This window comes from Engraulis encrasicolus, chromosome 23, assembly GCF_034702125.1.
Source record: "Engraulis encrasicolus isolate BLACKSEA-1 chromosome 23, IST_EnEncr_1.0, whole genome shotgun sequence".
NCBI classification, from domain to species: Eukaryota; Metazoa; Chordata; class Actinopteri; order Clupeiformes; family Engraulidae; genus Engraulis; species Engraulis encrasicolus.
In genome coordinates, this window is record NC_085879.1 from 30,217,472 (window position 1) to 30,242,471 (window position 25,000).

General features: G+C 45.4%; 2 protein-coding genes across 2 annotated transcripts in view; both read right to left on the reverse strand.

Annotated features, from left to right (window-relative positions):
- The window catches only part of gabrb2a (gamma-aminobutyric acid type A receptor subunit beta2a), a 109,076-nt gene that overhangs the window by 66,706 nt on the left and 17,370 nt on the right, over positions 1-25,000 (reverse strand). The window contains exon 4 of the mRNA XM_063190058.1: positions 1,907-2,127. Within this exon, the coding sequence (XP_063046128.1) occupies positions 1,907-2,127 (221 nt within the window). The remainder of the gene's footprint in view (positions 1-1,906; positions 2,128-25,000) is intronic.
- The window catches only part of sfxn1 (sideroflexin 1), a 192,315-nt gene that overhangs the window by 36,833 nt on the left and 130,482 nt on the right, over positions 1-25,000 (reverse strand). The window lies entirely within an intron of this gene.

A 25,000-nucleotide genomic window follows, 5' to 3' on the forward strand; every position in this document is an offset into this window, starting at 1 on the left:
TGTCCCACTCGTCCCTGTCCTGTCTAAATAAAGTCGACCCCCCCCCCAAAAAAAATATATTGAGAAAAAAAAGAAAAAGACTCAAGACTCAAGTTTGAAATGAAATTGTAGTATTATGGTATGGTCAGGAGGACCAAGCTAAATCCCCAATCCTCCCCCGCTGCTTCCCTGTCACCATCTCCTCCTATCTCAAATGAAACCATACAGGACCTGCCGTGGCCTAACGGTAGGGTACTGGGTTGCTACGCCGGCTACCCGGGTTCAATTCCGGCCCGGGTCATTCCCCGTCTCTCTCTCCCCACTCATTCCCCGTCTCTCTCTCCCCACTCATTCCCCGTCTCTCTCTCCCCACTCATTCCCCGTCTCTCTCTCCCCACTCATTCCCCGTCTCTCTCTCCCCACTCATTCCCCGTCTCTCTCTCCCCACTCATTGCCGGTCTCTCCTCCACTGTCCTCCTCTCAAAATCTTTAATACCAGCGATTTGAGGTAGTCCCGGCTCATTATACGAACACCTCCATACAATGTACAGTACGAGTCGGCGTCCTGGGGACCCAGGTTCGAGTCCAACCTGGGGCATCAGATAGATAGATAGACAGATAGATAGATAGATAGATAGATAGATAGATAGATAGATAGATAGATAGATAGATAGATAGATAGATAGATAGATAGATAGATAGATAGATAGATAGATAGATAGATAGATAGATAGCCTTTATTGTCCCCAAAGGGAAATTTGTTTTCACCACCATCATAACTTGTTACAGCCAACATGAAGACATATACTGTAGTACACAACCCAATACACAATACATGTACACAAGGACATCACAAGGACATCAAATACACAGAAATACAGTCAGACACCATAAGCACATACTCACACATCGTACACACACACTCACACCTACTCATACATGCACACTCCAACACAAATATGCCCCTCATTTGGTGTCCCCCTGATCACCACAATATCATAACAAACGTATGAAAGCACAAAAAATAACGTGTTCTGTTGTCATCAATGGAATGCCTTACGACAAAGAAAGTGGATGTAACCAAGAAGCGTCATTTTGTTTCCTTTCCGGTATCCACTTTATGTCGGGTGAACGCCCCTTTAGGAGACCTTCGGTTACGAGACCTTCGGAGTCCTGAGGTTGAGAATCAATGAAGTCCCCTTAGCGCTGTAGATGGCGATAGCGCACGTCTTGCGCAAACACCTCAAAAAGAGAAGAAGAAGTAGGGGACAACGCCCCCTTAGGAGACCCAACTTGAGCACACGCTTTTGCATTGAGTGGGCGTGGTTTGCGATATCTTTGTTTGATTCAGTATTTTTGCCTTACGATTCCTTGAAAAAGCTTTACTACCATAGTATTACACTGGGTGAATTCCAATATGCGGACTCCCGGCCTCGACCTGTGCTTGTGGCCTCGCGTTTTGCTGACACCCGATTCAGGGGGCTAAACACATCTCTCACAACGGGAGTTTTTATTTTTGATCCACATGTCATGTTAAAATAGCCTGACAAGCCAGACTAAATGTGAGATTAATGTGAATATTTAGTCTGGCCCTGATCAATCAAACGCGTTGTTTTTCGAACTGTGTTTGTGCCTACTGGCCAACGCTTTGTCGTCACTCCCTCAATACCCCATCAGCTTTGCATCCAAAGATTCAAAACAAATCTGTCCTGAATTGTGATTGGCCAGCCAGTTTCAGGGCCTGGGGCATTGTCCAAGGCTATAGACCCACTCGCAGGCAAAAGTAATTTTGGCCACTGGTGGGTGGGGCTAGTTTACGAGGCTAATGTTAAAACATAAATGGATTAAAAAAAAACGTCTTTTAAAAATATCTGTATACATGTAACCAGCAGCTGAAAAAGAATGGTGGCCATGTTTTGTTTCTTACCTCAGTCCGTAAAGTACGGTTCCGTCAGGGTGTAAACGGATCATTCGGTTCTTGACGGTGACTCCGTGCACAAAGGACTTCTTGTCGTTCAGGAAGTACGTATCCGGGACCCAGAGTTGGTCCGCCACCCGGTTATCCAGCGTGAGGTTGAGGGGAATCTCCGAGTAGGACAACCGCTTGTCTCGCCAGGCTTGCTGGAAGTACATCGTCAACGTGTAATCCTGGACAAGGAGGGAGAATAAGGAAGATAGAAACACAGATGATATTAAATTAGACTTACATTCCATTAGATAAAATAAGATTCAACATTACTGTCTTTATACATGTAAGAATACTGAGTAGCGAAATGCAATTTAGCATCTTATCAGAAGTGCAAATGGCAAGTATGCATACGTACAAAATGCACAGTATTAATAGGTAAATAGTGTAGTATTTACAGTGTACTTCATTTCAACTGCATTTACAATACAGTTATTTACAGCTAGTGCAAGTAGAGGTGGGTATGAACAGAATATATCCAGATAGAGGTGTCAAAAATAAAAGTTAAAGTAAAAAAAGAGACATAGTTTCCCTCCAACACAAGCAACTTATCTGAGCAACCAGTGGACCCACTTGCCTTATGATCAGCTAACTCTGCACTGGTTGCATCAAGTTTGTGGTGGGTCCTTGTTAGATTTTCAGTGTTTTCCAGTAAGAACACAGTATATCTATCTCATTAGGTGCAATGGAGTAAATGATGTAACAGCTATGTAATGCCATGTGCTAGTGTTGTAATTACACCACAAATGTACTTTAACATTTACTTTTGACACCTCTGCCAGATAGATAATGGTAGGCAATAGTTATAATTTATCTGTGCATTTTCTCCTCATGTATAGTAGAACCCTGTATTGCTTGATGCGTCTGCTCACAGAAGACAGAAACGCTACTAAAAGTTACAAAAATGAGGCACACACAAGGTTTGTGTCAAAAACTGTATATCCCCTTAATACACAGCATTATAAATTAGCTGTTACCAGAATGGCAATGACCAAGTCGTACGTAATGTATTACTTAAGGCCCCGTGCACTGTCATAGTAGTGTAGTACTATAGTAGTTAACTTTCAATGTCTATATCAGCGTGCCACAGGAGGTACGGCGTGCATTAAGGGTTTACTGGAGCTGGAGCTACAGACATTTGGCACCTAGTCCATTCGCAATGTCTCCAGTAAAGCTACTGAAGACATTGAAAAGGGACTACTATACAGTAAGTCCGAAATTTCTGTCTCTCCAGTTTTATCCACTGACTTCTTTTGTTACTTTTCGGCTGCTTATTGTCAACATGCCATCCTGGACAAGAAAGAGGAACAAAGAAGAAACACAGCATGTACAAATGGGAGGTGGTAATAAATCACAAGAGCGACTGTTGCATGTCGGTGCCCAATGTGGGCCGCCTACCCGATGTGGTCTCTTTGCACGCTGCACATGTGCATTATGACAGTAAGAGGAATTGCCTGATCTGTACCCTGACATGGGTTTTCTAATTATTATTTTTCTTAGGGTTTTTTGCCTTTATTTCTGACAGGATGGTGGAGGAGAGACAGGAAACGAGTGGGGATAGAGAGACGGGGAAGAATCTGCGAATGACTCCGAACCCGGGTCGCCAGCGTAGTAACCCAGTGCCCTACCATTAGGCCACGGCAGGGCCGACATGTGTTTTCTACAACAGTATTTAACAGAACCGATTGTTTTACTATTTACTTTCACATTTTAAGTGTTTATCTTGCAGCTGCCCACAGGAGGCAATTTGTGTTTTAGACTCTCTGTTTTATATGAAATATAGAACCGTCAGGTGTGGTACTGCGCGCAAATTTGACATTAAAATACACATGCCAACGTGTTCATCCATGAAATGTGCACACACACACATATCCTGCAGCATGCATATTCCAGGCCTAACAAATTACCTCAGTACTGTTATAATGGCTTTTTGAGAAGTAAGTGTTTCAGGCTACTTGGGTTTTAAAAATGAACAGATTAGATCAGACAAGTCACTGACACTCAGGAATGGAGCAGTCACTCATACTGTAATTGTAGTATGTTCTAATTGATTAGAAACATAGATGATTTGCATTATTACATTCATAAGGCATAGAGCTTCAATATTGCAATTGTTATTGATATTCGTAGGCATTTTTTTTGTCTTTGTTTTGGTAAAAAGGAAAAAACAGATGAGATGTAGATGTGTAATGTTTATTGATGTCTGTGGATAAAAAAGAAAAAAAAGAAACATAGATGATAGAGATGATAGATGATATATATATATATATATATACTATACTATATTTATCTGGAGGGGAATTAGGAGATCCAGTAAATTCTATTCACACACGAACACACGCACACGCACACACACACGCACCCCCCGGAACTCAAAAAGGACAGTTGAACAATGAGTACCAGATGCCAGGGGCCATGGCTGAGGAATCGCAACATCCATATTGTATATTTAACCACATCACTATTTCAGGCATACACACAAGTGTTCTGTCAACGTTTATGAAAGGTTAGACGCCACATCGTCTGGACAGGGACATGCTTCCTAGCTTCATCTCACCCTGAGGAAAAATGTACCAGATTTGTGCTGTGTGAGCCAAAAAAAAAAAAAACCCTAACCCTCGTCTCGACATGTCTTTCTCTCTCTCTCTCTGTATTTCTCTCACTAGATCTGTTATTGGTTATCTGCTCTCTCTCTATCTCTCTCTATCTCTCTCTCTCTCTCTCTCTCAAATAACCTGAAGAGGGATCTCCCGGACACCTGCTGTCGCCGCGGTGACAAAAATACCTCTTAGCACTTGATAGGGGTTACTCACGGTGGCTAAGAGGGACAATGAGGGCCTTCTGGTGGCCCCAGCTGTGCCACGCTGCCCTGCCTGGCCCTGTCCAGTCTCTTCTCCTCTCCTCTCTCTCCTCTCCTCTCCTCTCCTCTCCCCTCTCTCCTCTCCTCTCCTCTCCTCTCCCCTCTCTCCTCTTCTCTCCTCTCCTCTCCCCTCTCCCCTCTCTCCCCTGTCTCCATGACCTCCTTGTCTCCTCTTCCCTGTCTCCTCTCCCCTCTCCTCTCCTCTCCCCTCCCCTGCCTCCCCTCTCTCCTCCCCTGTCTCCTCTCCTCTCCTCTTCCCTGTCTCCTCTCCTCTCCCCTGTCTCCTCTCCTCTCCTCTCCCCTGTCTCCTCTCCTCTTCCCTTGCCTCCATGACCTCCCTGTCTCCTCCCCCTGTCTCCTGTGCCTCCCTCCCCTCTCTCCTCTCCCTTCTCTCCCTGAGAGAGAGAGATAGAGTCTGCTCTCCTCTCCTCTCCTCCTCTCCTCTCATCTCCCCTGTCTCTTCTGCCCTCTCTCCTCCTCTGCCCCATCTCCTCTCCCCCATCTCCTCTCCTCTCCCCTGTCTCCATGACCTCCTTGTCTCCTCTCCCCTCCCCTCTCTCCTCTCCTCTCCCCTCTCTCCTCTCCTCTCCTCTCCTCTTCTCTCCCCTCTCTCCTCCCCTCTCCTCTCCCCTGTCTCCTCACCTCTCCCCTGCCTCCATGACCTCCCTGTCTCCTCTCCCCTGTCTCCTGCGCCTCCCTCCCCTCTCTGCTCTCCCTTCCCTCCCTGCCCAGTCTCCTCTCCTCTCCTCTCCTCTCCCCTGCCTCCTCTCCTCTCCCCAGTCTCCTTTCTCCCTGCCTCCTGTGCCTCACTGCCCTAACCTCTACCTTGTGTCCCTGCCCTCTCCTGTCTCCTCTCCCCTGCCTCCTCTCCTCTCCCCTGTCTCTCTCCTCTCCCCTGTCTCCTCTCCCCAGTCTCCTCTCCCCTGTCTCCTCTCCTCTCCCCTGTCTCCTCTCCTCTCCTCTCCCCAGTCCCCTCTCCTCTGCTCTCTTCTCTCCTGTCTCATCTCCCCTGTCTCTCTCCTCTCCCCTGTCGCTGTCTCCTCTCCCCAGACTCCTCTCCCCAGTCTCCTCTCCCCAGTCTCCTCTCCTCTCCTCTCCCCTGTCTCCTCTCCTCTCCTCTCCCCTGTCTCCTCTCCTCTCCCCTGTCTCCTCTTCTCTCCCCTGTCTCCTCTCCCCTGTCTCCTCTCCTCTCCCCTGTCTCCTCTCCTCTCCCCTCCTCTCCCCTGTCTCCTCTTCCCTGTCTCCTCTCCTCTCCCCTGTCTCTCTCATCTCCCCTGTCCCTGTCTCCTCTCCCCTGTCTCCTCTCCCCAGTCCTTTCTCACTGCCCTAACGTGTCCCTGCCCTCTCTTGTCTTACTCCTCTCCCCGGTCTCTCCCCTCTATCTTGTCCCCCTCTCTCCCTGCCTCCTGTGCCTTGCTGCGCTGCCTTGCCCTCCCCTTGTCTCCCTCACTCCCTGACCTCACTGTCTCCTCTCCCCTGTCTCCAGCACACAGTGGGAGGTCATGAGCATGACAATCTATATACGTGCACTCACACACGCGCGGGCGCACACACGCGCACACACACACACACACACACACACACACACACACACACACACACACACATGCGCACAAACACAAACACACACACACACACACACTGCGGGCATGCAGACACCCATACACACACCCACCCACCCACACATGTGCATTGTGCACACACACACACCCACACATACACACACATGTGCCCACACACCCACACACACACACACACATACACATGTGCCCACACACACACACCCACACATACATGTGCCTACACACCCACACACACACACATACCCTATACACATACACACCCATACACCCCCCCCCCTCCCCACACACACACACACACACACACACACACACACACACACACACACACACACACACACACACACACACACACACACACACACACACACACATACATACAGTACATACATACTTGCATTGTGGACACAAACACATGTGCATAGACATACATAATAGTAGGTCGAATACAATTTGCAGGTAGACACACATGAATGCATAGTACATGTTTCGCACACACCCTCAAACACACATGCGTGCGCAGGTGCAGGTACGCAGGCACGCAGGCGCGCAGGCACGCACACACACACACACACACACACACACACGCACACACACGCATACATGCACGCATACGCGCACACACACACACACACACACACACACACATTTTTCGGCTGACCCCTTTCCATATTTCCATATTCCATATTTGTATACTGCCATTGATCATGCTCATGTACGCACAACGCAGACTTGCAAACATTTTGCACAGATTTACATTATCACATAAGTCACACAGGCACACAGACAGACAGACAGACAGACAGACAGACAGACAGACAGACAGACAGACAGACACACACACAACACACACACACACACCAAGGAAAGTCTACCCTATAACCAAGATGACTCTGAGGTCATGTGACCAACCAAGCGCTAACATCCAAATGTGTTCTGTCCAACCTTCAGTGACGTGCGCAAACCACCATTATGACATCACAACTGAATTGTCACAACTGAAAAAATAGGTAACACTTTACTTGATGCCGGCATCATACCTATGACATAACAGTGTCATAATAGTGTCATGAACGAGTCATAAACATAATGCCAATGTCATAAACGTTTTATGGCGTTTGACATGGCTAGGCCCATCTTTGTCATAACCGAATTTCACTTAAAGACAAAGTCCTACAATGTTTATGACATTGACATAATGTTTATGACACATTCTTGACTGCATTATGACAATGTTATGACACCGTTATGGCATACACATGACGCCAGTGTCAAGTAAAGTGTTACCAAAAAATGAAACCAAAAAGGGTCCAAACTCGGCCCTGCCGTGGCTTAACGGAAGGGCACTGGGTTACTATGCCGGCAACACGGGTTCAAATCCGCCTCGGGTCATTTGCCAATCCTTCCCCGTCTCTCTCTCCCACTCGTTTCCAGTCTCTACACCACTGTCCTGTCATACATATAGGCAAAAAGCCCTAAAAATACATATATATATATATATATATATATATATATACTATATATACAGTATATCGGGTCCAAACTCCAAATACAAATCGCTATCATCCATGTTAACATAGATCAGAGGGTTTTGAGATTGCCGTGAACAAACAAATTCAGAAATAAAATGAAATGAGATACATGTAGAGAAGAACACACACAAGCGCACGCACGCACGCACGCACGCCGCTCCCCCTTTTCTCTCTCTCTCTCTCTCTCTCTTGCCCTTTGCTCCATCTCTCTCTCTCACTCACCCTCTCTCTCTCACCCTCTCTGTCGCTCCCTCTGCCTCTCTCTCCCTCTCTGTCTCGCTCTCGCCCTCTCTCTCACCCTCACCCTATCACTCTCTCTCTGTCTCTCTCACCCTTGCCCTCTCACTCTTTCTCTCTCTTTCTATCGCCCTCACCCTCTCTCCCTCGCCCTCTCTTTCTCAGTCTCTCTCTTGTCCCACTCAGAAATTTTCCAGTTCTTTTGTTTTAGCTGAAGCGAGGGAGGCGTTTGGCTGGCGGGCATAATCCAAATCAGCCTCGCAGAATTCCCACAGACCACTGGCTCTTAACTCTCTACTCTCCATCGTCATCATTCTCTCTCTCTCTCTCTCTCTCTCTCTCTCTTCTCTCTCCCTTCCTCCATCTCTCTCTTTCTCTCCCTCCACAGACCATGGCCTCCTTGCACCCTCCTCTACATCAATCAATCTCTCTCTCTCTATCTCTCTCTCTCTCTCTCTCTCTCTTTCTCCTTCTCTCTCTCTTTTCTCCATCTCTCTCTTCCTCCACAGACCACTGGCCTCCTAACACTAACTCTTCCACATCCATCTATGCATCTCTCTCATCTCTCTCTCTCTCCCTCCTTTCATCTCTCTCTCTCTCCCTCCTTCCCTCCCTCCCTCCACAGACCAGTGGCTCCTTACACTCCCCCTCTCTCCACCTCTCTATGTTTCTCTATCTCCTTTCCATCGCTCCGGCAACCCCCCCCCTCTCTCTCTTTCTCTCTCTCCACAGAGGAGAGTGTGAGGGCACCCCCCAACACACACACACAAATGTACACACACACACACACACACACACACACACACACACACACACACACACACACACACACACACACGCACAGATACACACACACACACACACACACACACACACACACACACACACACACACACACACACACACACACACACACACACACACACACACACACACACACACAGATACACACACACATGCATGCACACGTGCACACACACATATATGCATGCATGAATACACGGCCCCACACAGACACACATGCACATACAGTATAGCCTACATGTTTATTCTTTAACCACGCTAAAGTACATCAATACCATGGAGTCACACTAAAACACAAGTAGTATACTGCACACACATCACGATAACAGACATAGACTCAATAGTGTATAACATGTATACATACAGTACATCCATACCTACTTACATACAGAAATATGTATTTAATGCCCACATACATACTGTGGTGTGATGAAGCGGTCTGCACACTGTGTATTAACTCCAAAAAATACTTTATTGTATTTTAACATATGGAAACGTTTTGATCCAACAGAGGGATCTTCCTCAGGCCTGTCTGGCACCTGGACAACTACCTGTGAATGTGCGCACCCTACCTCCTAACACATACATACTGTGCACATGTATACATATTGTATACAGAGCATATATGCATGTTGGGGTAAAACCAGGATAGACTGAACTGAACTGAACTGAACTGAAGCTCTGTCTGAGTAGTACATAAATACATTTCCCGTGCCTAGAACATTTAAATTCTCCATTGCCATTTACACTCGCACGCACGCACGCACACACAGACACACAGACACACATGCCCACACACACACACACACACACACACACACACACACACACACACACACACACACACACACACACACACACACACACACACACACACACACACATAAAACCAACCAACCAACCAAGAGACACGCACACTACTTGGATACATTCACATCCACTCTGTGGTGTCCCCTGAGCTGCTCGCGGGAGGAGTTTTGCCTGAGGAGACTTAGACTGGAGCCAGGGGCGGTGGTGTGGTGCGGTGTGGAGTGGGGCAGTGTGGGGAGGTGGCGTGGAGTGGTGTGGTTCAGTGTAGTGTGGTGTGGTGTGGTGTAGTGTAGTGTAGTGTAGTGTAGTGTAGTGTAGTGTAGTGTAGCGTAGTGTGGAATAGTCTAGTTTAATGTATTGTAATTTGGTGTGGTGTAGTGTAGTGTAGTGTAGTGTAGTGTAGTGTGGTATAGTGTGGTGCAGTGTGGTGTAGTGTAGTGCGGTGTAGTGCGGTGCAGTGCGGTGTAGTGCGGTGTAGTGTAGTGTGGTGTGGTGTGGTGTGGTGTGGTGTGGTGTGGTGTGTAGTGTAATGTGGTGTGGTGTGGTGGAGTGTGGTGGAAGTAGTGTGGTGTGGTGCTGTGTAGTGTAGTGTGGTGTAGTGGAAGTGGTGTAGTGTAGTGTAGTGTAGTGTAGTGTAGTGTGGTATAGTGTGGTGCAGTGTGGTGTGCTGTGGTGTAGTGTGGTGTGGTGTAGTGTAGTGAGTAGTAGTAGTGTAGTGTGGTGTAGTGTGGTGTAGTGTGGTGTAGTGCTGTGTAGTTTAGTGTAGTGTGGTGTGGTGTGGTGTGGTGTGGTGTAGTGTGGTGTAGTGCTGTGTAGTGTGGTGTAGTGTGGTGTAGTGTAGTGTGGTGTAGTGCTGTGTAGTGTGGTATAGTGTGGTGTAGTGCTGTGTAGTGTGGTATAGTGTGGTGTGGTGTGGTGTGGTGTAGTGTGGTGCAGTGTGGTGTGCTGTGGTGTAGTGTGGTGTGGTGTAGGGTTGTGAAGAGTAGTGTGGTGTAGTGTGGTGTGGTGTAGTGTAGTGTGGTGTAGTGATGTGTAGTGTGGTATGGTGTAGTGTAGTGTGGTGTAGTGTGGTATAGTGTGGTGTAGTGTAGTGTGGTGTGCTGCAGTGTTGTGAAGTATAGTGTGGTATAGTGTAGTATAGTGTCAGCACCAGAAAGGGCCCCTTCCAGTGTGGTCCTGATGCTGGGAGGCAGAGTTCTGGAGAGATGGAGAGATGGGGGGAGGGACCACGGGGGGAGGGACCACGGTGAGAGAGAGAGAGAGAGAGAGAGAGAGAGAGAGAGAGAGAGAGAGAGAGAGAGAGAGAGAGAGAGAGAGAGAGAGAGATAGACAGAGAAACAGAGAAAGAGAAAGAGACAGACACAGGGGCAGAGTGAGGACGGAAGAGGTGGAGGAGGGAGAGGGATGTAAAGAGATGGAGATGGAGATGGAGACAGATACAGGGACAGAGGCAGAGTGTGGATGGAAGAGGTGGAGGAGAGAGATGGAGAGAGATGGAGAGAGATGGAGATGGCGAGATGGAGAGATGGAGGGAAGGAAGTAGTGGAGGGAGGTAGTGGGAGGACAAAGGAGCACTGAGCATTGGGGACCGGAAAAGCCTCCAGTGTGGATGACTCAGGCAGACTGGGGTCCTCATGCCCTGCCTCTGTAATGGAACACTTAGGCTGGGGGGTGGGGGGTGGAGAGGCCGCGTGGGGTAGTGGTAGGGGTAGGAGTAGGGGTAGGGGTTAGCGCTTGGGGTTGGTTGGGGAGGGTAAAGAAGTGGTGGCCCAGACCAGACTGCCTCTGAGGGGAGGGAAAAAATGAAGCGCTTCTTTTCCAAAACGCTGTTATACTAGTATAAGCTGTTTCGATGCCGTTCTTAGATTTGTCTTTCCAATTTTTTGAACCATCAAGGCAATAGGAATTGAGTTAATGCTTTCAGATTTTTTTCTCTTCTTCAGAAATTCAAAGAATAAAAGAGGGATTTTAACGAAGAAGCGCAACAGAAACACTTCATAGTTGAATATATTTTGACAACGGGTCGGGTAGCCTACGTAGCGTTTTAGAAAAGAGCTCTTCACATGAAATGAGCCGGCCCTGGCCCTGTCGTAGCCAAACGGTAGGGCAGTCGTCTATCATGCGGCTGACCCGGGTACGATTCCCGGCCCTTCCCCATCTCTCTCTCCCCACTCGCTTCCTGTCACCATCTTCACTATCTTATCATAAATAAAGTCAAGAAGACCACAAAAAATCTTTTTAAAAAATGAAATGAGCCGGCCCCAGTAGAAGGGCCACAGTCAGCCAGCACGGTACGGTACCTCTGCTTACCAGTATAGTATTTTTTGAAAGACATTTTTTTTGTCTTTTTGACTTTATTTATGATAGTACAGTGAAGAAGGCGACAGGAAGCAAGTGGGGGGGGGAGAGAGAGACGGGGAAGGGCTGGCAAAGGACCTAGGCCGGGAATCGAACCCGGGTCGGCTGTATAGTAGACGAGTGCCCTACCGTTACGGCCCACGGTAGGACCCAGTATTGTATTTTTGGTCACGTTTACAGCTGCCGGGGGACTCCTGCACTGCAGAGGTTTTCCTTCCAGCATCCTGCCTTGCTCACATTTTCTAATATATTTCATTCTTTTTTTTTTGGGGGTTTCCAATCAGACGTGAATTTGTGCATTTTTAAAAACCATTGGGCTTGCCTTCAACCCAAAGTGAGTGCTGCCCATTCATCGGAGAGGAAATGTGCGTGTCTATGGGGAGGAGGGCTAACAGAGTGAAGTGAAGTGAGGTGAGGTGAGAGAGAGAGAGAGTCTAGCAGCTACCCCAGCAGGTCTACCATACAGGGCCGACAGGGCTGGCCGACAGCTAACCCAGGCCCAGGGTTAAGTCATCTGCAAGTGCATCCCCCCACCCCCCACCCCACACACACACTTACTCAATACATACTGTAATGGGGAATCCAATTCTGGGCGCGCACCTCTCATTTGGGCCCGGCACAGCTGACCCCTTTGTCCCCCCCCACCCCTGTTGGTTTCCCTGCTGCTGTGGGACTTTACACGTCATAGGGAAATGAAAGTGGCATCTGCGACTTTGCATGATAATCATGATTGGGGTAATGCAGGGGTGGGGAACCTATGTCTCGAGCGCCGTTTGCGGCCCCTGAGGCCATTTTATCCGCCCCCCGATATAGTTTTAATGTTATGCAGCTTCACATGAAATTTTGTAAACGAAACTAAGATAACACATTTGCAATACAATTAAGTGATATTCAGGGGGTTGTGTTATATTGTGGGTTGTGTTCATACTACGGCCCTCGGAGGACTATTGCGGCCCTCGGATGAATTTGAAGTGGCCCCTTGAATGAAAAAGGCTCCCCACCCCTGGGGTAATGAGTAGATGAAAAGATACGTATCTTTTTGAGAGAGAGGTCCGCACTCTTGAAATCCCTTCAGTTGGTTTGCTTTATCGCATAGTAAAATTATGTTTCGTTTACGTGTCTCTCTCAAAAGATCTGAAGCAGCCTTTGTCCTGCTGCATCTTGACCAGGGATGTACAAAAACTTAACCCTCCTGTTATCCTTGGGGTCTATTTGACCCCTTTCAATGTTTAACGTCTGAAAAATACATAATGTGCATAATTCTTTTGCTTCATATTTGATGTCTTTTCCTAAATATATGGGGTCAAAGTGAAAAAAGTGAAATTTCCACAAAAATGTTTTCCCTAAGTGCTGTACACGTTTTGGTTACAACTGTGTTCCTTGGGGTCAATTTGACCCAAAATTATTTTAAGTGTATTAAACATATTTTCCTAAGATCTAGATTATGTCAAATACATGAACATAAGTTATTTAGAACAGAACATTTTGCTTTATTTAGGGCTCTGATAACTAACAATATGTATGATGCTGACGAGGGCCAAAACTAATGCAAGGCAACTTTTGGGCAGTTGTTGCACATTTTCGCCTGGTCATGGATTAGTTCTTTTGGTGTGTGGGCTGTGTGTGGGGGTGCTAGGACTTATCTAAAGGGCTTTTTATGTCCCCAACAGAGCAACAGTAAATATCTGAGGCATAAACCGGTGCAAAAGTTTTTGCTTCTACTGATTTTGTAGACATTTAAATGGCTGGGGTCAAAATGTCCCCAAGGATCACGGGTGTAACCTAAGTCTGAGGATAACAGGAGGGTTAATCAACTAGATTCAAGTTAAGATAACAGAGAGTAACTATCTTGGGCATTTCCTGCAATACTTCAGAAAAGTATAACTACGTAATACAACACTGAAACATGCTCAACACCCCTTTTTTACCGTCACAAGGTGCTGAAACATTCTGATATCAAACAGAATTCTCGCAGAGCTTCAATACAAGGTGATGAAATGAATAATTCTGAAGAATCCTTTATTGCTTTATCTTTCTAAAAAAAAAAAACTGATATGACTTATAAGTTAACAATAATCACACATACACCATAAAAACAAATGGCCCGTAATAATAATCCTAATTATAATATTTCTGAATTATTGGCAGTGATATTTTGATATTGGCATTTTTACGTCTTTTTTCCCCATAGGGCACTGGTGTTTTATGGGTAATTTTATGGCGCTGTACATCAGGTTGATGTATGTCACACATGCAGCCCTCTCCTCACCTGTCAGGGCTGTAAGTAATGTGATTGCCTTAGGTGACATATATGGTGGCATATATTAAAACAGGGAACTTAAGCAGGGCCAGATTGGGGGGCCCAATTAGTCAGAGGTGAAAATTTGTAGAACTATGATAAGGTGCAATATTGAAAAAATCATCGGTCATGTTGAGTAGAGTTGGTAGACATGTTATCCTTAATTCTTAGCACATAATTACGACATTGTCTATATGTAAATTTGTTGCAAAATTTGCTTTCCGGGGGGCCCCACAGCAACCTGTAGCCTAGGGGCCAGGCCATCTTAATCCGGCCCTGAACATGAGAGATAGGCTGCATGGGAAATATTCCCCTTCTCCTTCCCCTCGTTTTGGCTAGTTTTATTTCTCAGACTTGCACTCTCGATATGACACATATGGAGACATATTTTAAAACTGGGAGCATAAGCTATAAGCTGCATGGAATATGTTTGTTCCCTTTCTTGTTTTTATTTTTTTTATTTTTTCCCCCCATATATTATTACTCTCCATGTAGCATATAATGGTGACAAATTTCAAAAGAGGGAAAGCTGATGATAGACGGGCGCATGAGAAATATTTGTTTCCTTCCCATTTTTTGTTTTTTATCTCTTTTTTGTGATTGAGAATTTTTATTTTTTCAAAGTTTTACACAGAAACCTGAACATCCCTTCTCTGCCCACCCCCACCCTCATCATCCCTAACTTGCCACAAATATAACATTTCGGTAGTACTACATGAGCCAATTGCACAATGTGCATTAGACTAATCTTTCTCAACGGGGGTGCCACAGCCCCCCTGGGGGCTTTGGGAAGGCCCAGTGGGGTGTTGAGAAGAATACAGCTGAGTGGGGGCAGGGCTTAGTTGCCATTGGGGGGCATTAGTCTATTTCATTTTTCAATAAAAAGCTGGCAGTGGCAGGGTTATGATTAGGTAAAGGGGGCGTTGGGAGGCTTATGATGAGGTCAAGGGGGCATTTGTTCAAAAAAGGTTGAGGAACTGCATTAGACAAACAAGGGAAACATAATACAGAAAAAACACACTTATTCTGCATCACACCACATTCCACATTCAGACAGAATCATGCCTTGTTATAAATGACACATACATTTCCCATTTGTTTTCCATACAAGTCCATCCTTCCAAGGTTTCTGTAAGACATTTTTTTCAAATGCCGCAACTCTGGTCAGTTCAGCAGTCCATTCTTGAACTGAGGGAACCTCAGCTTCCCACCCTCTCAACAGTATCTGTTTGGCTATCATCATTATGTTGCCTATCATCATTACCATGTCAGAACGCTATAAAGGACTTTTTTAGGAAAAGCACAAAAGCACAACAAATACCTCTTAATGTATGTCCTCTACAAGTCTTCTGTTGTCCAGTCTTGCACTTTAAATGTCTGTATGAGCACTGTCTATGTCCATACTGTCTTAAGTCCATGTATAAGTACTGTCTATGTCTATACTGTCTATGTCCTTACCTTAATTAGTCTATGTCTGTATGGGAAAGCAAGAAATGTAATTTCAAATTCTTTGTATGACCAGTGCATGTAAAGAAATTGACAATAAAACCTACTTGACTTGACTTGACTTGACTTGATCATTATACTAGTTTGGATACAGCTTTTCACATTTGTTTTCCCCTCGGTTAGAACTGTTCCATCTCCCAGTACAAATTTTGTTTTATTTCTCATATCGCTGTCAATATGGCAGCATATTCTCATGCAATAAAACAGACATTTCGTAGCCACTGTGTGTTGACTTCCACTACGCGACAATACGATCCTCCCTTGTATTGTACTTCTTGTATTATTTATTATTACCATCAATGTGGCACTATTGGCGGTATATTCTGATGCAAAAACTGATTATTTATCTTGTGTGTGGTCTACCCTTCTTTTCCTCTCCTCTGTCTCCTCCCATCCCATTCTCCCTCCATCAGCACCTTACTTACAGGCACACTCTCTCTCTCTCTCTCTCTCTCTCTCTCTCTCTCTCTCTCTCTCTCTCTCGCTCTCTCTCCCTCTCTCTCTCTCTCTCTCTCTCTCTCTCTCTCTCTCTCTCTCTCTCTCTTCCCATCCTCCCATCCTCCATCATCCCTCCACCAGCACCTTACTTCCTAGTGTAATTCTCCATGTGTCCCTGGGAGTCTGTGTTTGCACATGGGGAAATAACATGTCCTCATTCTGTATAATACACTAAATACTAAGGGCAACATACTGTCCCAATTACGTTCCACACACACACACACACACACACACACACACACACACACACACACACACACACACACACACACACACACACACACACGCACACACGCACACACACTCGCACGCACACACGAATGCACACACACGCACACACACACACACTCGCACGCACACACGCGCATGCAAACACACATGCACGCACGTACGCATACACACACACAAAAATTCTCTATCTCTCTCTCTCTCACTCTCACACATACGCACAAACACACACAAACCCATGCCCATACCGAAAACACAAACACACCTCTCCTACACATAAAAGGAAAAGCACTATACGGACGCACACACACACACAGACACAGACACACACAGACACAGACACACACAGACACACACAGACACATACGTATAAGGAAAGGCAGACACACGGACACACACACAGACACACACACAGACACACAGACACACACACACACACACACACACACACACACACACACACCAAAAACACAAACACATATAAGGAAAGGCAGACACACGGACACACACACAGACACACACAGACACACACAGACACACACGCACGCACACACACACACACACACACAGTCACCCCGACCATCTGCGTTTGTACCAGACCCCTTGACCAATGATAACACTGTCAGAATGTCTACCTACAGCTGTGAGGCTTCACACGTTATGAGTCCATAATTCAGAGATTAAAAAAATATGCCATGACCCAGTGGGCAAGTGCGCCGCATCCTTACGCCAGGGACATGGGTTCGATTCTGGCCCGGGGTCGGTTCCCAATCCTTCCCCGTCTCGCTCTCTCTCTCTCTCCTCACTCATTTCCTGTCTCTTTCGCTGTCCTATTTGATTAACCCCTTAACGCACAGGTTCTGTTATACCCTTACTGTCACCAAAACGGTAGATGACAAGTCTTTAAGGCTCCTTGTATTGGTAAGGTAAGGTAAGGTAAGGTAAGGTCACTTTATTGATACCCGAAGGTAGATTTGTTTGCAGGTAAAAAGTAGAGGCTTACAACAGCATTACACAACACAATGACAGTGACACAGACAACAAGACAGGAGAATAGCAAAACAAACATTAACAAACAGACAAAACAAATGCTGCAAATATAATAATGTAATAAATAAATAAATGAATGAATAAATGAATAAATAAATAAATAAATAAGTAAGTAAGTAAGTAAGTAAGTAAGTAAGTAAGTAAGTAAGTAAGTAAGTAAGTAAGTAAGTAAGTAAGTAGGCCTAGGTGGAGGATGGAGTCATGTACTATTCAGGGCTTTGATAGCTGAGGGGACACAACTACATCTATACCTTTTAGTTTTGCACACAGGCATTTTAAACCTATGGCCAGAGGGAAGACAGCCTACTGGAATTCACCATGTAGTGGATTAGCCTGATTATCATCGACTTTCAAATCTCTTTGAGACTTGGTCTAACCAAGAGCACAAGCAGTAACATTTCCCAAACGGCATGGTCGACCCGCCTCCCTTGGTTTGCTAATGGCTGTATGCTTCCCGACAAAGTGTGAGGAGTTCCCAATTTTTCTGGAGCTCAGAAACTATATTTGTATTGCTCTTGGCCTGACTAGAAGCAAGGCTGAAGGTGTTGCGTTACTAGGAGGGCACGGCCTGGCTAGTAGTGGATGAGATGGATCACCTAAGATGTACTCAGCTATTCTCTGTAGCTGCCCATTAAAAAGCCATTCTAAAGTGAGTTGTGTCCAATTATCTTACTGGCCCACCTCAAAATCTGATTAACCCATTGTGTCCTGGAGCGACATATACGCTGCATTCAGGTTCTTGAGATTTGAGCTGCTTTATTAAAAATGTGGGTAAGTTAGAGCTGAAAAACACATTGTAGTGCAAAATGAAGGTTCTAGCTTTTAAATGCAACTTATTTGATGTTTTGATGTGCTTCAGAGGCTGAGATATTTAGGTTTTAATAGGAGAAGGCACCTTTTCCCAAAAAGGGCTTAGGCTAAAATGGGTCAAGGGAGTTTTTCTGTTTTAGGGGTAAGTTGCCAAACCAGGACACTAAGCTGTAAGTCAGGAGATTACAGATTCAATAAAACATCTCTAGAAGTGAGCAGCTTTTCATCAATCTGAAAAGATCATAGCAATGTTGTTACAATGTATTTTAGTGTTTTCAACAAAGAGCGAAAAGGTCAGACGATCGTCCCAACGGCCCATCTGCAAGAGGCCACTAAAGGTGTGAAACGAAAAAAAAAGAAGCAAAAAACAAAGCACAATAAACACAGTCGGAGTCCCAGCCCCTGAAGCTTCACAGTTCCGGAGTCCTGAGTCCATACGACACAAATATAAAACAATACACCAAACAGTAGACGAACACAAGCTGTTCTTTTCCCCTTTCTCCTTCCGATTTGTTGTTGTTGTTGTTTTTATAGTGTATTATTTATTTCCTGTTCATTTACAGATGCCAGACGGCAGGGATGTGCGTGCGTGCGTGCGTGCGTGCCTGCGTGCGTGTGAGCGTGCTTGTGTACGTATGTGTGCATGGGCTTGCATGTTCATGTGTGTGTGTGTGTGTCTGCAGGTTTGTGTGTGTGTGTGTGGGGGGGGGGATGCGTGTGCGTGGGCGGGTGTATGTGTGTGTGTGGGGGGGTACGTTTGCGTGTGTGTGTGTGCGTGTGTGTGCGTGCGTGCGTGCGTGCGTGTGTAGCACCTGGGCCTGAGACTAGGTGGCCCCTGGCACTAGTTTAGAGATGTAACACTGTAATTACTACACTCACAGATGGGCACAGACACACAGACACACACACACATACCAAGCAAAAACATACACAGAAGCACAGGCACACGCGCACGCAGATGGGTGCACACACACGTACGCACACAGACACACACACACCAAGCAAAAACAGTTGCACAGCCAAATGCGGGTAGATGGGTGCACACACACATACACGTACACACACATGCACTCTCTCTCACACACACACACACACACACACACACACGCACTACTCTGTGTCTCCCTGTGCACCAGGATTTGACATCAATACATTCCTCAAACACAAGAGAGACGAAAGAAATAATTAATTAAATAGATGAATAAATTAGCAACCTCCAGTCCTCACCCCCAGAGGCTGGGCAAATACCAAAACGAGAGAGGAGGAATCTCTTAAAACATACATAGTAATACAGATGGACAGAGAACTACTTTCACTCTCTCGCTCGCTCGCTCCCTCTCTCCCTCTCTCTCTCTCTCTCTCTCTCTCTCTCTCTCTCTCTCTCTCTCTCTCTCTCTCTCTCTCTCTCTCTCTCTCTCTCACACACACACACACACACACACACACACACACACACACACACACACACAGACACACACACAAACACACGCACATACATACAGTATTTTCCCCATCCAATACACACAGCATCAGACACCACCCAGCAGCTCTGCCAGCCATGTTTGCAAGGCTTGCTGAGTTAAGCCAAGGCGTGCTGCTGTGGCCACCAGTGCCAGCACTACAAATGGCATCGCTAAATACGGCCACGCATGCCATGCCATCCGGGCGGACGCCGGGCAAGCGAGCCGGGGAAGGCAGGGCTAGCTAGGGCAGCTGTACAAGAGGCATTCCGAATCAATAGATCCCATTAAAGGTGCACTGTGTAGAATGTGGAGTGTGGCCGCCAAATTCAATATGGCAATACCCATATTAAAGGGACACTGTGCAGGAAATGGTCAAAAAAGGTACTGCAACTATGCTGCTCATTGAAACTGGGCTGCCTATTGCCAAATGTGATCTTTACATGAAAGTTTACTAAGTAATGAACTAATATTTTCTAGTATGGCCCAAGTACAGTCATTTTTGCAGACCATGGAGAAGATCCCCCTTTTCATGTATGAAAAATGGGTAACACTTTAGAATAACTACCTATTCACAGCTTTATAAACACTTATTAACATGTAATAATAATTAACATTTAACAAAGCATTTACAAATGTTTGTAAATGAGTAATAACCAAACTACGACTGCACAATGGAGTGCGCTGTGTATGCTGTGTTAACATGGTATTTCTTGCCCATTTATAAACATTTGTAAACATTTTGTTCATAATAAGTTCATTATTTATAAAGTGTTTATAAAGCTGTGAATAGATTGTTAATCTAAAGTGTTACCAAAAAATGCAATTTCCCCAGTCATAATGCATACTTAGAATTCGATGGTGGTGGTAAGTAAGTATTCATGAAAAAGGTAACATTAGTGAATGGATAGCATGAATTCTGGAAATAAACAACTAAAAATCTTACACAGTGCACCTGTAAGATTATGGCAATGCTGAATCATAGCAATGTTTGTGTATACAGCAGGGTTGGGGGCAAACGTTTCAAGATTGCTGGCTGCATACCGAAAAAAATAAGCTCCTACAATGGCCTAATGCAAAATGAAGAGCACCTGCCTCTAACCAGTATCTCGTAACGAAGCGGCCGTGTTTCGGAAAATGCTACACAAATCTTTGATGAAGCTGTTGAGAAACATGGCGCACTGGTTCTGGAACCATGCAATGCAACGGATGCAATGAATATAAATTATGCCGTGGATATAATATTTAATGTTTGATTAATGTAAGAGGCACGGAAAATGTAATTCATTATTTTACGTCATGGTGGGCCACATGAAGCAGAGCAGTGAGCTGGGCCACATTTGGCCCCCAAGCCTTAGTCTGGGGATCTCTGGCATAGCTAATATGGGCAGTCATGGGTAAGCGGTTAGGGCGTCAGACTTGTAGACCAAAGGTTGCCGGTTCGACTCCCAACCCACCAGGTTGGTAAGGGGAGTAATCAACCACTGCTCTCCCCCATTCTCCTCCATGACTGAGGTGCCCTGAGCATGGTACCGTCCCGCCGCACAGCTCCCTTGGGGCACCATTGGGGGCTGCCCCCTTGCACGGGTGAGGCATAAAATGCAATTTTGTTGTGTGCAGTATGCCGTGTTCACTTGTGTGCTGTGGAGTGCTGTGTCACAATGACAATGGGAGTTTCCCATGTGGGCTTTCACTTTTCGCTTTCAGCTAAACACGGCCGCATATGCCATCCAGGCCTGCAAAGCAAGCAGGCAAGCTAGTACAGGCTGTACAAGTGGCATCCCAGATCAATAGATCCCATTAAGATTATGGCAAAAGTGAATCATAACAATGTTGGTATACAGACTAGAGTGTGTATTATGCATCATCCACATTCAAACACCAAACACAACTTACAGTACACAGGACAGTATACTGTACTTGTCAGTGTTAATTCAAGACTTAGAGTAAGACGATAATGCTTTATTTTACGGCACAGTTACCACACGCAATTGCCGTTTACTTTCTGGGTAACAACAGAAGTAACATGGTATCTAACGGTTAGAAGGGTAATTACAAAGTAAATACCATTAATTGGCTAACAACAGGGTAACAGAGAGAAGTTATTAGTAGATGATTAGAAAATACTCTGTAGTTTCAAAGTAATTCTTGAGATATGTGTATTACATGGTATTTACTTTGTAATTAGCCCCTTTTCACCCGTTAGATACCATCTAACTTCTCTCTGTCACCCTGTTATTACGCAGAAAGTACACAGTCATTACTGCACCATAGAGTAAAGCATTACCAGTCAGACCGACAAGATAACAAGAGCAGTGTTTCCCACAGAAATTTTGGAACTATGGGGGCAGCAGGGATTTTTTTTCCGGGGGGGGGGGGGGGGGGGGGGGGGGGGGGGGGGGGTCTTCTCACGCGGGCCTTTGGGGGGGGGGGGGGGGGGGGGGGGCGGTGTCTCATTGTCAAAAAATGCAGTACAGTGAATCATTTCTGTTTACAACACAGTTTCATTTGTCCCTCATGCAGGGGTCTATATAATGAAAACAATAATAAAACAAAATAGGAGCAGAGATTTTTTCCATGTTGCAAGATGCAGCTGCCAATTCAAGCCTTTGATGGACATAAAGTGAGGATATTTACCAAAACTTTTGCACTGGGTGTGTTCTATGAAGACTAAGGAAGGGGCTGGTGGTTTGTTTGATTGACGTGGTCGATCTGATAACGCTATGAGGTCTTCAACGGTAAGCGATTACATAATTTTATCGAATATGACTTTTCATAATTTCTTCATAAAACAGTGAAATGAATGCAGGGTGTGTGTTTGGGTCAAAAATGAGTCTTATGGCTCGAAAGACGAAAGGGAAAGCTTTAATTTGGTATGATGGGTGACTATATTTCGTGCAATACTCAAAATATGAAATATGAAATATGATCATAAACGGGGGCGAGGGCGCCCCCTGGAACGTTAAGGAGTTAAGATCACTGTGTGTAACGCATAGACAAAAAGGGTCTAAGAGGGTAGGCTATGCCTTTTCCCCCACACACATAGGCGTACACATTCTACATGAGGGGTGCTGGTCACAGGGCCAGTTTTTCAAAATTCCTTCCATTAAAAGGGCTGAACAACATATTACACATTTATGTCTATATTCACATTCATTACACATTCATTTCTATATGCAGCCCGATGTCTCCTCTGCTGTGTCAATGAAGGCCTGTCACCTAACTCATTACAACTGTAAAACAAAGCCTGGGGAGTGTTAGTAAACTCATCCCAACTGTCCCTTCTCTGAAGTTTTTTTTATATTGCTCCCAAACCCAGGAACGCAGGAACTCATTTTGACCAGGGGGTGCTGTGGTCGGCGGAGGCTCTGGGAGTCCTCTCCCAGAAAAAAAATGTGTTTTTTAGATGCAATTTCCTGCATTCTAATCAATTTTAGGATGAAGAATGGCGAATCCCATCTGACTAACTTCTTCATGTTTTATGTAGCCTAACCAAGGATGACTAGATTTTACCTTTTTTTTGTTTAACATTTCACTTCAAAATTATTAAGTTCTTCTTGCGGAAGGGAAACGCGCACCTAATGTGGAGGTGAGGGCGTGTTCAAGAGCAAATCGCGCTGCCGTGACAGTTTCTCTCTTCTCCATGGGCAGTCTACAATGTGTGAAATTAGTAGAAATGCATGACTAGGCTATGCGATGCACTTGTGAGAGGTGACCGGGCTTTCAAACAATTTAGATTGTCTTGCAATTGCGACTGTGTATCTCAAGATGCATACGATCAGGACAACTGCCCCGTCTCCCCGCCCGCGCACAAAAGCACGCACGACACACAGACAGGCATACTGCTTCCCGTATGTGATTACACTCTGACGGCCAAAGAGTTTGTGCTGTGATCGGCGAGAGAAGTAGGCTAAGCGCCAAAGCAGCTCGTGCCATTGCTGGCTATTGATACAGGGAGAGTGTGAAAGCCACCTTTAGTTTGCATTTGACGTAGGCCATAGGCTAAACGGTGGTCAAATCAGCAGCAAGAGGCAAAAGGAACAAATCGCCACCACTACAAAAGTCCAAAACATCTAACAATAGCACAGCCATTTCACACCGCGGCAATTCAACTTTGGCAACAGTTGATAGACAAGCCACGCACAACATCGGCTGTGCTACAGATTCACCCCATAGCAAACTCCGAGGCTAAGATAGACTTCACCAGCAATAGGCAAGACCTAGCCAACCAATGTGCTACTACGAATCCAATCTCCACCGCAAGGAACAAAAGTCACTTCTTACCTGACACGATGCACAATTTTGGTGACATTCCCTTCTACCGTCGCACTTTAAATTCACCCAATTCCTTGCTTAGTTGGTCCGTGTTTGATCACCAAAGTGATGAGACTTCTCTTCACAACAAGTTAGCTCCTCCAATGGGTTTAAGACCGTGTACGTTGATGCATGCCCAAGCCAACATATCGCTGTTAATACCACATTTATTACTACCTTGACACCACAAGCTAAACAAAACAAACATCTCTCCCGCGTCACTGGCTGCACCGTTCTACACCAGTGTTCCGGTCTGGTTGGGGTCTAAAAGTTAATCACTCATTTCAAACCAAAATTGCATTCACATTTCAAACTACTTATAAGTATTAAAAAAGTAGAAAATATTCATATTTTGTGTTTCTATTTTAGAATAATAATGAGGAAAAAAACTATGTCTGAATTTAGGGTAGGCCTAATACACAAGTGATGCAGTAGGTAGAAAGGCTATGATGCAGCTGCGTCTGTTGTCCAGCACCCGGAGCCCACTTCCTGCGTCCCTGCCCAAACCCAAGTTAACTATAACAACTTGACTAGGCTTTTGATCCCTCTGTCTTTCAAGCACTCGTGGTTTTCTCTATAGGATGTATTTACTCCAGGAGGAAAATGCGAAGGAAATCGTTTTTATAATCGCTTTTTAAAAAACGGAAATCGTTTTTTTTTTTTTTTTACATTTTTGGAAACTATGGCGGCCAAATTTAAACTATGGCGG